The sequence below is a fragment of the Pterocles gutturalis genome, unplaced genomic scaffold, assembly GCF_000699245.1.
Source record: "Pterocles gutturalis isolate BGI_N339 unplaced genomic scaffold, ASM69924v1 scaffold7787, whole genome shotgun sequence".
Taxonomy (NCBI): domain Eukaryota; kingdom Metazoa; phylum Chordata; class Aves; order Pterocliformes; family Pteroclidae; genus Pterocles; species Pterocles gutturalis.
In genome coordinates this window covers 83,303-95,469 of record NW_010112666.1, presented here as the reverse complement: position 1 = coordinate 95,469, position 12,167 = coordinate 83,303, and the positions used below count along the sequence as shown (strand labels likewise).

The 12,167-nt window shown below is 40.8% G+C and overlaps 1 protein-coding gene across 1 annotated transcript in view; it reads left to right on the top strand.

The window, feature by feature from the left end:
* The first annotated feature begins 666 nt into the window (after positions 1-666).
* The window catches only part of BBX (bobby sox homolog (Drosophila)), a 57,945-nt gene continuing 46,444 nt past the window's right edge, over positions 667-12,167 (top strand). Inside the window, exons 1-3 of the mRNA XM_010074143.1 lie at positions 667-828; positions 2,308-2,550; positions 8,710-8,908. Of these exons, the coding sequence (XP_010072445.1) occupies positions 667-828; positions 2,308-2,550; positions 8,710-8,908 (604 nt within the window). The remainder of the gene's footprint in view (positions 829-2,307; positions 2,551-8,709; positions 8,909-12,167) is intronic.

Here is a 12,167-nt window from a genome sequence, read left to right as displayed (position 1 = left end):
TTTGTTTGCTGTGCAGGGGCTTTTGTTGATGAGTACTTTGGAAGTGGCAGGGTAACTACTTCAGGTCGTTTGCTTCAAATTAATGTATTAAAATTCACTTCTCTTGGGCAGGGAGTCAGATTTCCCTACTGCACCTTTTAATGGCGCTTGGGAAATCCTGGCTCGTAGTGTCATGGGGTTCTGCATCAGCATTGCTATATGTAAGTGCATAATTAACAGATGACTGGCTGGAAGTATGTTCCGCTGCTACAAAGAGGGATATCCTGACATTTCCAGTGGAAAAATATGAAAAACTACAGTGGACACAGGTGTAGAAAAGCTGTGGAGTCTCTCACTCACTTGACTGGTGAAATGTGAGGGCTTTTCTACTAACTTTCAGCCAGGAGCACACTCAAGAGCTGGACTGGCTGGTGTCCTTGCTTCATGCTCTCAAATTGTATAATGTTGGTTAATCTGGGCATCAGGTGGAAGTTTTAAGGTTGGAAAAGATGCTCCATGCTGTTGTTGGTAATTGGAATAAACCTCTATTACCTTGTCAAAAAACATCTGGGTCTTGCATTAGTGCCCCATATATTTGTCACTGGTTTAAGTGTTTATATGATGGCCACTTATGCTTAAGGGTTTGTTGTGAACTTAAAACTATTTTTGCATGAACAGGTCACAGTAATGAAAGGCAGTAGTAGGAATAAGGATCATTCGACAGAAGGAGAAGGAACTGGGAAGCGACCAAAAAGAAAGTGTCTTCAGTGGCATCCCCTGCTTGCCAAGAAACTCCTTGACTTCTCCGAAGAGGAAGAAGAGGAAGAGGAAGAGGAGGATATTGATAAGGTAGACTTCATTACATGCTTTGACCATAGAAAGTTAATGGTCAGATTCTCCTTGGCCGTGTTTCCGTTTTGTTTTCTTCTTGCTGTTCTCTTCTGTGAACAAACACAGCCAATTATAAGAAGTAATGCTGTGGCCATAAGGCTGTAAGTGTAAATAGCAAATAACACAAAAAAAGTGAGTTGTCAACCACACTTTTAAAATCTCAGACAAAACTCTCTTTTGAGAGTTAGACTCTAACAGTTTTCACAATGTTGTCTTGGTAACATGTTACACATCTTGGTCTTGATTGCTCAAGGTAGGTTTTTGACGCCTTTTTTTTAGTTGTTCATTTTAGACTTGAATTTAGCCTGTGCTTAATAGCTGCTTCTAGTGGCTTTGAGGACAAGCTAATACTTTTCTTTCTTTCTTTAAAGTTTAAAAAAATACAAAGATTAAAAGGGAAAAATAAAAAAAATGTTGTCAACAATTTTTACTGTCTTTGCATGTGAAATTCAACTTATTCCTCCAGAATATTGAGATCACGGGTGGAATAATCTCTCTCTCATCTGTTGCTTGGTATTGCAGTATTGTTTGATGATGCTGGCCTTAACCTTTTTTCATAAGGATCCCACAGTGTGGTACTTCACAAATGTACAGTTAAACTCATCCTCTGTAACAAGAAGTGGGAATGGGAGGTGACAGGTTTTGGAGATGTGATGTTTCCATAATATGGATGATGTTCATATCTGCATGTCCTTGATGCTTTGCTAAGGCAGGAAGGGAGAGGTCAGTGCTGAGGAGACTGCCTTGAGCCACATACTGATAAGGAAGAGTGACCTTGACAAGGATAAGGAGCAACAAGGAGGAGCCTGATACTCTGACAGTGTGTTCTATTGACCTTACAAGTCACTTGCCACAATGTGGCATAAAACAGCCCTGTTGCAGTTAGGTAGGAGATGATTTTCTGTCCTATACAATAACAAGTTTCATTCAATCAGAACTAGTCTTCTGTGATACGTCCCTTGCAGCAGTGGATAGTCTGGTCTGTGAGTGAAGAGAGCATATTTTGTCAGTGTATTCTGTTGAGATTTGCCTTCTGGCTCTGACTGGGCATTTGTGCAGTGGCTCCACTGCAGCACAGTGAGCCACTGCAGCACCTCTTCCCAGTGAGATGATTTCTAGGTTGTAGAAGGGGGTAGGAAGGATCTCCTCCTTCCAGCCGCTTTAGGACTGTTACTAGAGAATGGGCCTCAGCTTAGAAATCTGTTCCACTTGCAAGTCAGAGTTGAGGTCTTGCAGAGAGCATGAATGAACCTTGGACCATCAGGTGAGGAGGTTTGATGTAGAACTCTAGGTCTTCTGGATGGAATGGATGGCCTTTGGAGACAGCTGTGTGTATCAGCATGTCTCCCTCGTTCACATACGGCATACACAGACTGTCAGTCTCCATGAGAAGTGTGAATAACTGAGTTTACGCCCCTTCCTTTTCGGTTCTGCTAGGTGCCTCTCCTTGGCGCTGATGGTTTAGAGCAGGATCCTGATGAAACCGAAGATGATGAGTCCTCAGAGCAGCGAGCTCGCCGACCAATGAATGCATTTCTCTTGTTCTGCAAACGCCATCGCTCTCTTGTGCGAAAAGAACACCCTCGCCTCGATAATCGTGGCGCAACCAAGATCTTGGCAGATTGGTGGGCTGTTCTAGATCCAAAAGAAAAGCAGAAATACACTGACATGGCCAAGGAGGTATGCTCTGTCTGAATGGTGGATGTAAAGGGAGTTCATTATATATTTGGCTGTCCTCTGTTTCTGTGTATTAAATGTTTTCTGTGGGGTCTTTCTCTTCCCTGAGTTCCTCAGCTTCCGTGGTGGGATTATGGTGCCCAGAGCAGCTGCTGTTCTTGCTTTGATTTGCTTGGCCTTTTTGACCAGAATGCAAAGAAATTAGTCTGTACACAAACTAACCTGGCAGTAGTAGTCATTGGTACAAATATATGCACTGTGATAGATATCACCTGATAATTCCTGTGGTACAAGTATTAACACATTCATAGTGCGTGGATAGTGGCCACTGAAAACAGTAACAAACAGTTCAGTGTCAGCTGACTAGTGATACTTAGCTTGAGCTATGCATTTGCTATTGGTAGTGCAGGTTGCTATTATAATACAGGTGGACCAAACCAAAAGCATAGTCGACAAATGTAGGTTCTTCTTACACTTGGTGCTAAAGAATTTAAAAATTGTTAGTGTTTCGTATTAGTGTAGTGAGGCAGAGTCCGTTACTCAAACCAGAGAGCAATACATAGTCAGTTCTTTAACTAGGAGCAAGGAAAAGAGATTTATCCTCATATTTCACAAAGTATGTTTACATCAACTTAAAATTTAAATGGGGCTTTTTAAGAAATAGCATGCTTGGTCCCAAGAAGGCTGCTAATATTGATAGCAGAGTGAGAGAGACAGAACCAGTTACTTAGGCTGGTAACATGATCTCAGAACAGATCCCTGTAATTACCTGTGTGATGTAGATTGCAGGTAACCATTGAATTCCATCTTAGAAAAAATAACGGTGGGCCAGTGAGAAGGAAGATCATCTCTCTCATTTCTTGAGTAATGGTAGCACACTACAAGAAGTACAGATAGCTGTGAAACGATTGGGGAAACTATTGTCCGTACCTGCCTGTCATGCGAAGTTGTCTGCTACTGTTAACACAGGTATACGAGGTTCAGTAGTTCATGTGAGTGTGGGAAGGTCCACAGAAAAAACAGAGTGTTCTGCATGGCAGGTCCTGTTTGAAGCAGAGTCTGTAGTACCTCTGTAGTTCCCTGTCAGTGACAGTGAAACAGTGTTGAAATACTTGAGCCTCAGCTTCCTCCAACCATTCCTGATTTGTTCTGCATTCCCACTTATAAATTAGCAATACTTCTTGAAATGTGTGGGAAAGGGCAATTGGGATAGCCAGTACAGGTACAGAGGAAAGAAAGATAAAAATGGAGAAATAATTTTTGGAAGAAACCAACCTGATGTGACTGACTTTCTTTAGCCTTTTGTCTTGAAGGAAACTCATTCATTAAGAAGGAAAATAATTGCAGAACTTCTTTATGAAATGGCAGATCTGAAACTATTAATCATATTGTTATAGAAATCATTGTTCCTGTAGTGATTTATTTATTTTTCTTGGCATGAAGAACAAATTACATATTCAACATCAAAGGGAAACAATAAATCTAAGTAGTTTACATCATTACAACTAGTTCCAAGATGTACAGAAGAGAGATAACGTATAACTTTTATTCTTTGAACAGTTGTATGTTACAATAGTTAGCAGCTGTAATGTGCTGTTTAATACTTGGGCCTTCTTCACCAACAGGCCTGTTCTCTGTGTGTGGATCGTTTTGTTTTAACTTTCACTTTTGTAGTTAGACTTACTGCTGAGACTGTCAAAAAGATGTTAATGTCAGCTCTAATGCAAACCATTTATTGGTATTTTTCCTAAGGAGAGTTCATTTAAAAGTAAGAAGGTGAATGCCTTTGGAAGGTTATAAAATTACCATTGTACCAATAATCTTATCTTGGAGTACCTATCTGTAAGCTCCTTGAGGTTTAAGATACAGCAGATGAGTTTCTGTGACTTAAATGTAGCTCTTCAGTGCCCTTTGACTTCCAGTTTTCACAGTGTAACCTCTAGCCACTATCCTGGCAGGGCACACATTTCCCAAAGGACCCTGCGTCATATCTGCTAGCCCCGCAACGTATCTTGTTTACCCTGAGCATCTGAATCACTCTTCCAGAGATACAAATGTGCCTGACAGAAGTGGACCCTACTGCAGTTGTTTTACAGTCTGGAGAATGTTTTTACTACTTGAAGCCAGAGTTCACAAAGCCAGTTAGCTCAGATCAAGCTTCAAGCAAGCAGCTTTCAGTTTCCCACCTGCTTAATACCAGCAACTGGTGCTATCTCAGCAGTGTGCAAATCAAGGCATTGGCGTATTTACTTACCTGTATCTCGCCATATGCAAGATCTAGGATTTTGGAAGATAGGGAGGCACCAGAACATTTGCCAAGTGGAATTCTAAGAAGTTTTCTGTTGGGTTGGGCATGTGTCTGCGATTCCCACTGAGGGGATAATTGGGTCTATGGTTCATTTAGGCACTTTTGGAAAATTCTGTTAGGTACCCATCTGTACCTTTGGGTGTATTAGTTTCATAGAAAAACTGTTCCCATTATCTCTCTATTTTTGGTTTTGTGGTTTATGGTCTCTTGTAGCGACACCTGCCCTGAAGACCTCATACTGTGCCTGCAGAGCTCAATGTCGGCTTCTGTTGGTGTTCCCTTTAGGAACAGCCTTTCTATTTGTATCCTACACACTTGGTAGATCAACTTAACTTTCAAAGTTTCATTCTAGAGCGTTTAATCCCGGTAGCTGATACATACTCCCAAGTGGAACCACAAGTGTTCCTACTGTTTGTTAGCATTTCCCTTCACTGAGGGGAAGATGAATTCTGGCCACTCATAAATATGCTCCAGCATTTTTAGTTACTACAATAATAGGGGCAGTGTTCTTCTGTTAACTCTTACAGGGCTTCCTGGGAATATACAGCTGCCCTGGAAAATATCCAGGGAGATTATTATTGTTCAAGCCCTGTTTCCCTTGCTAGAAAGCACTTCATTCTTAAATATGTCTTTGCATTGGCAATATCTAGGCAGCTGGGATTGCTTCTTCTAGGGAACAGCCTGATAAATCCAGGCTGCTGCCGTTCAAGTGTCAGACCTGAACACTTCTCCCATGAGTGCTCAGCCAGTGCTTTTGCAGGCACAATCAGCCCCACTGGGAGCTCGCTGTTCTTGCTGTGCTGCTGCTTTGGTGGCTGCCCTGGGGCAGGAGCGGGGCAAATATTCTGGCTTCCTGGCTGGAGTCTGGCAACTTCACTGGGTGATGTATAGACCAAAACATGTAATGTGAACCCTGTGTCTTTCAGGAGTGAAAAATGGAGTGTAGTATTTTCTGGGGATTTTTTGTTGTTGTTGTTAGATCTCTGGGATTCGTGTGACATTTAATAGCCAGCTGGTGGGATTTAAGCATACATTTAAAGTTAAGCACATGCTAACTACTACCCTGAGGTGTAGCTGGAATCCACTTGTGAGCTCCTGTTCCCACCACACTGGAGAAGGCAAATCTTTTTTTATTTGGTGATGAAAGCAAATCAGGGAGTTAGTTGCACTGAAGCAAAGTACATTTTTTAACCTCAGCTTTAAAGCGACACCAATCCCACTGCATAACACATCCTTCCCCAGGCTTTCTGAAAACAGAAAGGATATGTCAGACCAATCCCACAAACATATCCTGTGCTTTTTTTCGTCTTACCTCGAGCTTCAGGAGCTTGATGGCCAGGCCATCCCTGCCACTCACATGTGAGAACCAAAGTGGTGTGTTTGCATTTGTCCAGGTTAAGGACTTAACTTCCCCCCCACTTACCCCAAGTGGCTTTAGAGACTTCCTTAGGCTGGTTGTGTTAAGTTGGTTTACTGCACAGTTGGTTGAATGGAAGAAAAGAGTAAGCTCTGCTATTGCCTTTGGCACTTTCTTGTTAGTGTGTAGCTCATTTAAGTTATCTTCTCATGACCTGGCAAGCAAAATCTGTAATTTCATTTTAACTCCTGGTCTAATAGTCACAAAAATCAATACTGAAAGTCTAAGATTTGGATCAGGCCCCTGTATGCATTTTATCAAACTACTTCTTGGCCATTGTTTAACTTTTGGATTTTCTTTTTCATTTATCTTGAGTGTTGAAACTCTGAAAGGGGACAATGAGTTGTCCTCCCTTAGTTTGCTCCCTCCCCTTCAGAGAGTGCAGTTAACATTCACTTCTTGGCTTTACAGGGGAAAAATCCATTAATACACCACCTCACTTGAATTGCTCTTGTTGGAAACTGATTAAAAGCTTATTTCTGCCTCGTCTCACAAATGGCATGCATTCCGGTTCTCATTTGATGGGCAGCCTGTCGGCTTGTCAAATTACTCCGTAGAATAATTCAATTACTCAAAAGTAGCAACGCTGATACGAAGAGCTTATGTAGCTCATTCCTAGTGATTCTGTGCTTTTCCCTCTGCAGGCTGGAAGCATAATTTGTGAGTGGGCTGTGGCTTTAACCATGGAAGGCAAAGCTGCTTCTCTATTTCCTTTCCGCCTCTTCCCTTACCCCCTCCCCTTCCTTTCCCTCCATCTCGCTATTTTTGTGGTGTACTGAGCTCCCAAAACAAACTGAGGGAAATGGAAAAGGGGCGAGGTGAGAGGTGTTGCAGTCCTTAGTTTGCTGATTTAATACCTGCACACTGTTCAGAAAACACAGTGAGTATGTGGGTCAGTGGTCCCTGCAGATCTTTATTATTTTTCTATAAATACAGGACTAAACACAGCAGGTTCACACGGTGCTGTGCTTCTTGTAAACTGCATTGGTTTTATCCTTGCTACAGTCTGGAGGTAGCAAGTGCCAGCTGATAACAGATTAAGATGGAAATGAAAGTAAGCAATACACGTGCAATGGTGATCCTGCCACAAGGCATTGCTGTTTACTGATCTGGGAAAACACTGCAGTGACTCTTATCAGAGGACACGATTTTCAGTGCTATTTCTGTATTTGATGCCCAAGGGATTTTTCCCCTCTACGTCTGTTTCTGTGGAGGCATGCGTGTGAAACATAGGTGCTTCTCTGTGCCGTAACTGAGACTGATGACAGCTGGGTGGGTGGAAACGTGTAATCACGGAAGAAACTTCCTGCAGTTGCTCTGCTGTGTAGTTCAGGATAAAACTACTCTTTTGGTTGTTTGCCCACATTGAGAGATACCTAGTGCATGAGGAGGTATAGGGCTCCTTCTCCCTCCAGTCAGCACTGGTGCTTACTGGGTAGGCTCCCACAGCAGCCAGTGCTGTACACCCCTATCAGTTGTTAGCCAAACATTTGCAGCTGGAATGCATGGCACATTCCTCCAATTCGTTCTCCACCTTGCATAGCAACACATTTAAAATACTGAAGTGTGTTCTTTTTATTGCTGTTAACATTCAAAAATCTTGTTTTGGTCTGGTCAGCAAGATACTTGGAGAATGTCACTGTTGCATTTTGTGAATAAAATAGGTCCCCATCCTTTTCCCTGCCCCCCCAGACTGTGTAGGATCCAGACCTTCTCCCCGCCACCGGACGTGTGTAATCTGGCTTGATTTGTTTTGCTGCCTCATACCAAGAATATAGCAAACACCGGAGTTGTGTGCTGTGTGCTCAAGGCCAGAGAGAGTTCTAAATGGTCACAGTTTATTTTATGCAGCCATGAAGGATGGTACATTTTGGAAGGAAGGCTGGGGCGATGTATCAGAATTTACTGAAAGTGAGATTATACTGGTAGCGGTTTATTTTCGGTGCCTGATTTGGAAAAGCATATACTCAAATATTTTAAAATACAGAACTATTGGAGAAAGATGAGTGCAAGGTAAGGAGCATCATGCTGCATTTATTGATAAATATATGTTTGTATTTCATTCAAACTAGAAAGCAAACAAAGATTGTACTTGCAGAAGAATTCAAATAACTGTCTTTGTTTCCCAGAGAGCGAGCATACAGGCGCTGGGGAGCAGTTTGCAGGATCAGAACTTCAGCCTGCTCTGGGTAATAAACCCTCAGGAGAGGAAAGAGAACACCCCTTTTTTAAATACAGCTCTACTTATCTTAACATTTCTTCTTAATAGATTGTGTTGGCAGTCAGACTTTAAGCATGTGATTAAACTGTTAAAATATCAAGATATTTGAGGATTATTTACTGTATTAAATCCTCTTACACACAGTGTACTCTATTGCCCCGTGGATAGTATAATATCATGACTGGCATGACTGGTAATTTTCCTTTTCTTTTTTAGTACAAGGATGCATTTATGAAAGCAAATCCAGGGTACAAGTGGTGCCCCACGACAAACAAACCCGTGAAAACCCAAACACCCACCGTTACAAACAGGAAAAAGCTATGGGCCTTTGCATCAGACTCGGCAAAAGATTTACCAAGCCCGAGGAAAGTTGCAAAAAGTGAAGAAATGCCACGGCTTAACTTCGCGATGGCAGGTGAGATTTCTATCCATTACTCAGATGTAGCATCCTTGTTTTGTTTGAGGATGCGGCATTGAAATAGAACTGTGATAACCAGTTTTCTTTACTGCATGTGATACTATAGTGCAAATAGCTTTCATATCCCAAATTAGGTTGCCAAGACTCCAGTTAAACCTCTGCATAATAACTTTCTAAAATTTTTCTTAGTGCATGATTGCTTTCAAGAGTCAAGTGTGGCAGCGTAACCTATACCCCATTTGGGGTCCAGATTGGATTGATTTTTAATTGCGGCTTGTCTACTGTCAGAGATTTTCTAGTCAAAAAGGAAAATGCTGATTGTGTGCATTCTTCTTCTCTTTCGTAGAGTGTTGTACTATGTTTAGTAATTTGCTGTTGACAAAAATAATTCATGGGTATCTATGAAGTTGGAGGTGCTAACATTCTTATGGATGAATATACTGCTGGAGCTAACTTTTTGTATTTAAATCAAGGGCAGAGTAATTTAATTAACTTAAAATATGCTCTTTTCTCCATTATACTATGAAAGGGGTGTATTCTAACCTTTTAAATGTTAAAAAAAAAAATAATCTATGAATAAGCATAGGTGGTGTGCCTGAACTGGTGAAAGGCAGATAATCTCTCACTGATAACCACAAATAGCAGAGCTGTTGCAATCACGGCCTTGAAATACAGATATATTAATGTTAAATACTGGCAGCTTAAGAACCTAGCAGTGAAGGTACAAAATATTTTTTTCCCCCACCATATTTTTTTTTCTTACGGTTCAAAGTTTCTAATTTTATAAATACATTTGAAACTTCGTTGTGGCCTCCCCAGTTTGTGACAATTGTGTGGCAGATAGGACTTTTCTGCTTAGAGAGATTGTGAGCTGGAGAGTGGAAAATGGTGTTATGGAACAAGTGTAAAAAGATAAAAAGGCATGTATACCTTTTTGCCAGTATAGCAGTATGTAAATTCGTGTAATGAAATTCCTTTTGGCTATGAAGGAACTGTGAAGTGTGATCAAAATAAGGTTTTTCATGCTAGATAGTTATGATATATAGGAGACCAGTTCTAAAAATCTCAAGCCCCTTCATCCCGTTCTGCTTTCACTATCAGAGGAGTAACTTCTGTACTCCTTAGAGGTTTTTTTTATTTAACACAATCGACAAGTAATAAGCCTCAGTCAGCATGTGTGCCATCCATCTCCGCTCCTGCTGGGCTGTCCAAGTGTAGAGTTTCTGAGTACAGAGAGATCTTGAATCAACACTTGTCAGAGCAGAGGACAGAGAAATTAAGGATTAATTAGAAACTAATCCATTGTTTTATCTATAGAGCCATTAACTTCTGAATATGGCCCTTTTGTGCTACACGTGATTTTTTTTTTTTCCTGCAGACTGAGTCAATGAGAACAGTAATTCACAGGAGTCTTTCTCCAGTCCTCGTGCCAATGAAGGTTGGCTGTTTCTTGAGTATAGCAATAGCTCATAGAATAATGACAGCTTCTGACAAGAGACATTAGCAGCATCCAAATTATGACAAGTCTGTCATGCCAAATGGATTACTGTTTTGTCAACTATGTACTAGTTTGTGCTGAATACATTTTGTTGTGGTCTTCTCTCTTTGATTCTTCATGCAATAGTTTAATTCAACTCTGACTCTTCTATCCAGCAGAACTTCTTTTGAAATCCAGGCTGTGTACTAGCTGATGAACTGAAATGTAGCTGAATCACCTCAAAAATACTTTTACCTTTGAAATGCTACTGACTGTCTTGCATTTCCAGGGCAGATAGCTTCTTTAGGACAGGGATTATATGATTCCAGAATCATTCCAGGAAATCTGTTTTAATTGGTAGTTTTCAATCCTGTGTTGATTGTTTTTTACATATTACATTTCATTTTGGAAAATATCGTGTATAGAGCCTAAGATCTTCCTTCATTTTTTAAGTCACACACAGGCCATTTCTCTCCTTTATTTTTTGCATTCCAACAATAACCACCCCACTTTTAAGCCTTTCGTGTTGACCTGTCATTGTGTCAAGAACCTGAAGTGTGGCACCAGCATTGGGCTTCTGACCTGCAGACTCACTAGTGGCGACCCTGCTCATCCAGCCTGGAAGCTATTGTGTTTTTTCTCCTTACATGGCTCACCTGTGGTCTGTTATAGAGAGAACTGTTGTTCACAGGTGAACGTGACTGTTGCTGCATCTACCCTCAAAACTACAGAGCTAAGTGAGCAACAGCTTTGCTATACAAATGTGCAGGATTCCCAATACTTTTGTATTTCTGCATCAGAATAAAGCTATGTGAGACAAAAAGCTTTTTAGTGAAGCAACAGGTGGAAAAAAGACACTTCCTGGAGTAGGTAATATCCTGATAGAAATGCAATTCATATTTTTTACAAAAGAAGCTTAATTCTGTACCTAGGTAAAAGTTAGTTGAAACTGGTATCTGCTGGTTGTCTTTCTGCTTAGTTTCTCTTCGGTTCTTTCTTTCCTCTGACCAAAAAATGCGATGATGATCAAGCCAGATCTGAGCTTCTAACCAGACCAATACTAACAAAGCATGTCATTCGGACGTAGTGAGATGGTTTTAAGTTTCATCAATTTTAAAAGCTGTTGAGAAAGTCACAAATCGTCTCCCATTCTGAAAGTCAAATGTGTGTACTGTTCTGTCACTACTGTTGATTTAACTGTAAATTGCTTTAAAATAGCACTTAAAATAATTAATTTTTCATACCAGTAAGTTTTTTGTGCCATAAGAGAAACATTGTTTTGCTGAGAAGGCACTATAAACATATGGCAATGTTTGCATATGCACATTTTTTCTTTCCTTAGATGAAGTTATTCTGTAATTTGAAACCTTAGTGGAAGGATTTTTGGTTTTATCATGATCAGACATCTAAGTGCCAGCCCTCTGCTACGGCTGCAGCATAAGTATTCAAGTTAAGCACCAAATTGAACTTTCACTTTCCACTTAGCTGTCATTTTTTCCCTTCCTCTTAATTTTTATATTTAAACAGTTTAAGTATTTGCTTGCTTGAGGGGAAAAACAGTCCAGTTGCGATAAGCTACTTACTTGAAGGGCAGAAAGCTGAGACCACCAAGAATTTATTTTGAAGAGGGGGAAGAATTTTAGAGCCACAATCTGGGTGTTCTCCAGTTGGCCAAAACTGAGGAGGGGGAAGAAGACCCACAGGTAACTAAAGTGAAGCAAAAGAGAGCAGCTGGAAGCCATCAGTTTGATGTGGACATAAGGAAGTGCTATACTGCAA